At 37.3% G+C, this 5,795-nt stretch overlaps 1 protein-coding gene across 1 annotated transcript; it reads right to left on the bottom strand.

Moving 5' to 3' along the window:
- Positions 1–345: 345 nt before the first annotated feature.
- LOC129944670 (uncharacterized protein K02A2.6-like) lies at positions 346–3,952 on the bottom strand. The gene is made up of 3 exons (XM_056054271.1): positions 2,563–3,952; positions 1,364–2,508; positions 346–1,296 (listed from the first exon to the last, which is right to left on the bottom strand). The coding sequence occupies exons 1-3, from the start codon at positions 3,950–3,952 to the stop codon at positions 346–348; spliced, it is 3,486 nt and encodes a 1,161-aa protein (XP_055910246.1).
- Positions 3,953–5,795: the final 1,843 nt, after the last annotated feature.

Genomic DNA, 5,795 nt, shown 5'->3' with positions numbered 1-5,795 from the left:
CAAAACGTTCAATAATTTGTCCTGGCTGCCACTGGAAGTTGTTATTATTAGTGTGTATACTCACATAAACTAAATCTTGGCTGTTGAATGATCTTGACTTGGTACCAAATTTTCGATTAAATTGTTTGGACATGGTTGTTTGATTTTTGTTATTTATAGTCTCATTTTGGTTTTGGTGATTTTCATTAAGATTGGGCTTAATAAGATTCAAGCTGATGCGAATATTTCTGCCAAACATGATTTCGGCTGGAGACTTTGAGTTTGGTGAGTTTCGGTTTGGTGTTGAGCGGTAAGATTGAAGAAACGTTTGAAGATTTTGAGTGATTGTTCCCTCCGTGTTTAATTTCAGAAGAGAACGTTTGAAGGTGTCCACAAACCGTTCGGCTTGTCCATTAGACATCGGGTTGTACGGACTGGAGCAAAGATGTTGGATGCCATTCTCTGCCATGTACTGCTGAAACTGGGAGCTCTTGAACTGCGTGTCCCGTTATCTGAAACGATCCTCTTCGGTAGTCCAAATCGGGAGAATATTTCGCTGAGAATCTCTAAAGTACGCTGAGTAGTGATGGATTTTGTCACAACTATTTCCGGCCATTTAGAGAGGGCGTCTACTAAAACCAGAAAATAATTTCCCTCGATTGGTCCAGCGTAGTCCAGATGGAGACGTTCCCATGGTTCTGTTGGTGTAGGCCATGGCTGAAGCAATGTTTTTGTTGGCATCTTGGCTGCTGACGCACAATTGTTACAATTTTGGATGAGTATTTTGATATCAGCATCGATGCTTGGCCAATAAACAAAACTTCTGGCTATAGATTTTGTTCTTTCGATACCTTGATGGCCACGATGGAGTTGTTTGAGAACTCTTCTTCTATAAAGTTTTGGAACGACGACTCTTTGACCAAACATGATACATCCGTCGATGATGCTGATATTTTCCCTGCGGTTGAAAAATGCTTTTAACTCACCATTTTCTTTGATTTCATTCGGCCAGCCATTAGCCACAAAATGAAATATTTGACGCAGTATGATGTCCTTCGCTGATTCAAACTTAACCATTTGATGAGTAACTGGCAGATTTCCGAGATTGTCTGCAAGAATTTGTTTTACATCCTGTTCAATTTTGATTGATGCAATCACAAAATCCTCTGCTACTTGGATGTTTTTATCGATGAGCCGTGAGAGCACATCTGCATATCCAAAGCTACTGGTTGAAATAAAACTGATGTCAAAATCGTATGCTAATAACTTGACTGCCCATCGTTGTAGACGATTTGCTTGATGAACGGCTATTCCTGTCTTTTTCCCGAATATAGCCAGAAGTGGTTTATGATCTGTGTGTAGCTTGAACTTTCGACCAAAAAACCATTTTGTGAAACTTAGTCACAGCAAAAACAAGAGCAAGACCCTCCTTCTCAATCTGGCTATAGGCCTTTTCAGTGGGTGTGAGCGATCGTGATGCATGACAGATCGCTTTAATTGTTCCATCCTGATATTCATGCATAATACATGCGCCTAGGCCATAGTTGGAGGCATCTGCTGCCACGATAATGTTTTGCTTAGGATCGTAATGAGCTAGGAGCAAATCAGATGACAGTATCTTTTTCAGGTTGAGAAAACTATTGTGGTGTTCTTCTGTCCATACCCACCTTGTATTTGCCTTCAACAATTCATCCAGTGGTCCTCTGTGGTGTCGCATGTCATCTACAAATTTTCCATAAAAATTTATAGCACCTAGAAAAGACCGGAGTTTTGACACGTTGGTTGGCTCTGGCATGTTGTTGATGGCAAATATACGTTCCGGATCGGGATGAAGTCCATGTTGGTTGATAACGTACCCGAGATATTTGACCTCTTTGACGAAAAACCTGCATTTAGCGAATTTGATCTTAAATCCGTAGTCTTGGATACGACATAGAACCTCATGCAAGTTCCGATTATGTTCCTCCAAGTCTGTTCCGGATACAAAGATGTCATCGATGTAAGCTGCTGCACCTGACAGTCCAGCAAGCATTTGGTCCATGACTTGTTGGAAAATTGACGGGAACGTTTTCACTCCGAACACCATTCGATTGTATCGGAAGAGACCCATGTGTGTGTTTATAGTGAGTAGATGCTTTGACTCTTCATCGACTTCAATTTGCAAAAATGCATCTGATAAGTCTATGTGACTAAAAAATCTAGCATTGGCCAGCCTTGCGAAAATATCCTCTGGCAATGGCAGAGGGTACTGATGACTTTCGAGCACATTGTTGAGACCAGTGGAAAAATCTGCACAAATGCGTATGCTTCCATTCGATTTCCTTATGACAACTATAGGAGCGGCCCACTCCGAGTAGTTAACTGGCGAAATCACATTGGTGTCTTGTAGACGCTGCAGCTCCGCTTCAACGAGATCTTTGACAGCATAAGCGACTGGACGCTTTGGTCGAAAAACTGGTTGGATGTTTGGCATTGTCACCAGGTGTGCTTTTGTTTTGTTACACAGGCCTAAAGAATCGTTGAAAACGTCTGGAAAAGAAAGTTTTAAAAGTGAAATATTTTTTTGAATAGATTCATTTGGACTTTTTTTGTTTTCAGCTTCGCTTGTGACTTGATTGCAGATTGCACTTATTGACATTTCTTCAAGATTTAATGCCTTAATCCAGTCGAGCCCCATGACGTTTAAATTTTTGATTGGAGTGACATAACATGTAGAATATGCCTGTCTCGTTCTGAATTTGACATAGCAATCAAATTGGGCTGACAATGGTAATTTGCCGGTTGCACTTCGGGCTGTGTGTGGAACTTTGTCAACACGTGGAACATTAATATTTTTGAAGATTTTCTCTGATATTATTGTAATATCGGATGCTGTGTCCAACTGCAAGTCGATGTTTGTACCATTTATGTTGACGCTCACGTACTTTCTCTGTGATGGTTCGATTTTGTTGGTGATGAAAATGCTTTTTAATTCTGGCCTGAATGTTTTGTTGTTGTTTAAATTCGTCTTTGCTTTAGGTCTGTTGTTTTTGTGAGTTTGATATTTCTTCTTTTTCCCCGCATTGCAGTACCCTTCTTTATGGCCTATGTTGTTACATTGTCCACATTTGTGTTTTGTATATGAGCAATCGCGGGCGAAATGCATGTTTCCACAGAACCAGCATGGAGATTTTGGTATAGCTTTTGACTTGTTGCTACTGCTGTTTGTTGTGTGTAGTCGGTTCACTACAGCATCGGTTTTTGCATTCTCGATAAGTGCTGTGTCTGTTTTTAAATTGATTAAACGTTGACACTCTCTTGATAAAATGTCTAACGTAATGGTAGAACCTTCACTGTCCAACTTTGTCAGCATTTTGGTGCGGACCTCGAAGTCAGATGCTGATTTCATTCCCATTACATATATCAAGCATTTGAATTGATCTAGGGTTAGATCTCTTAGCTTGAACTGTTCGCAATGCTTGTTCACTATACCTGCGTATGTGATGAAATCACAATGTGATTCTTTTGTGAGCTGTAGACAGTTATATCTAAGATTGAATTGTGATGTTTGGAAGCCAAATAGTTGAGTGAGCTTCTGCACAGTTTCCTTGAACGTATGATCACGAGGGTGCTTTGGCAGAATGTAGTTGATATACTTGCTGTGAACGATGGAATTGAGTTTTCTCAATAAAAGCCTGACTTTGGCTGCATCGTCCAATTTTGAAGCATCGATTTCGAAAAGATCTTCATAACGAGCATACCATGTGTCGAAAGTGAGGTTGTTTTCGATGTCAAAGCAAAACTCAGTAATGTTGGATGCGAGTGCTTCCATTATAAATTCTGGGCTTTTGCTCTCCACTTTAACATTGTCTAGGTTAGGTGTTGCTACTGACTGCTGTGATAGTAGCTGCGAGACCAACGTTTGCATGGCCAGATTGTCTTTGTGCTGCTGCTCTTGCATCTGCTTGAGCAACGTTTGGAAAATTTCTTCCATGATGAGACAAATGAATTTTTTTAAATTTGATAAATGCCTAATATCCTCGTCGCCACTGTTGTGATCTCTTGTAATCACACAAATTATTCTGTTCAAAAGAGAAAATAAATTATTAAGAAATACAATATATTTAATTCACGTGTTTTATTGCGTCTAGCTGGTACAAAGGTTCAGATTAAAAAGAAAGAATAAGAAGTAAGAATGAATGAAAACTAATATAAATGTCAAAATATCAATAGTATGTAATAATTATGGCGTTGCCAACATAAATGTATATATATTTTTAATAATAATACCAACTCATAATGTGATGTGAAATATGTAGTTATGAACTTTCCAAAAACGAATAGAGTAAGTAATTTTTTTTTTGTATTGTATTGAATTAAAATTTATTTTTAAAGAAAAACTTGAGTTTTTATTTTCATATGACACGAAAATTTCATAAATGGCACGTTTTTCCAAAAAATGTGGCACGAACATTTTTTTTTTTGGCGGCAACGCTGGTCGAATTACCCTACCCAATTATAATATAACACTCCAAAAACCAAACTTTCATTAACTTTACGTTTATTTGTATCATGTAAATTCAAATTCAATGGAGACAAAACAATTGTACTTTAAATTGAAATTCATAAACATTATAAAATAATAAATATTTACTTGCAAATCTTTTGTTTTTGGCAACTGCCTTGTACCTTCTTGGCATGGATTTTTTAGAAAACTTCTTTAGAAATGTCTTTTTGTAAAATGAATGAATATCGTCTACAATTCCTTAAAGGATCTCCAAATTTATTGGTTGTCATTATTTAATTCTTTAAATTGAAAGCAATATCCATGGAGATGTGCTTTATGTAAATAAAGCAGTAGTACCCGTGGCATGATGGTTAGTGCGTTGGACTGTCTAGTTTTAAGTAGTTTATAGGTAGAATAGGTAGTTTAAGTTAGTTTTGAGTTTTATATTAAGGACCTTATTTTAAGTAGTTTTTAAGTAAAAAAAAGGATCTTGATATTAGTTTTTTTCAAAATTTTCTAATAAATACAGAAATAAATAAAATATAAATTGAAGTAAAATAGATCTTAGGGCCGAAAGGCATTAGTATTAAGTGTTATAGTTTAACGTAGAGTGTCCGTATGGGACCATTAAGTTAGTTGTAAGTTATGGATAATTAGGCTAGTTTTATGAATTTTTGTCTAGCTTTAAGATAGGTTTAAGATTGAATAAATAAAAATGAATTTGAAAAAAAAAAGTGCGTTGGACTGTCATGCAAGGGTCTTGGGTTCAATCCCTGCCTGTGCCACCTTAATTTAAAAAAAAATAATTTTCGCAGGTACTTGCTTTTGCGAGGAATTGACAAATCATTCCAGAGTAATTCTTCTCATGAAAAAGTGCTTTCTCAAATTCGCCGTTCGGATTCGGCCCAAAATTGTAGGTCCCTTCCATTTCTGACAACAGTACTCGCACACAGGAATGGTTGAGAGTTGTAAGTCACTAGGCCCTGGTTCACAACGGACTGTTGCGCCACCCAATTAATTTATTTAATTTATGTAAATAAATTAAAGCAGCTTAGCTTTCAGGTCACGGACTTTAAACAAATGCTAAATGGAATGCAATTTGATAATTATCGCGGATAAATTAGCTAACTTTCATTTCTAGTTGAAAATATTTTGTCCGATAGGTACCGTATCTCAACATTCTCAAGCGAGGCTATTTCTTTTTAATTTAAAGGAAGAGATAGACTGGGGGATGCGATCTACACTGATAACTTCCCATTGGTACGTTCGGTTAGGTTACAGTGGCTGTCCATGATGAAAACGAACACACTTAGGCCAGTTAAATGGCCCA

The sequence above is a fragment of the Eupeodes corollae genome, chromosome 1 (assembly GCF_945859685.1).
Source record: "Eupeodes corollae chromosome 1, idEupCoro1.1, whole genome shotgun sequence".
NCBI classification, from domain to species: Eukaryota; Metazoa; Arthropoda; class Insecta; order Diptera; family Syrphidae; genus Eupeodes; species Eupeodes corollae.
Note: the sequence above shows the minus strand (reverse complement) of the source record. Positions and strands in the feature narration are given on the sequence as shown.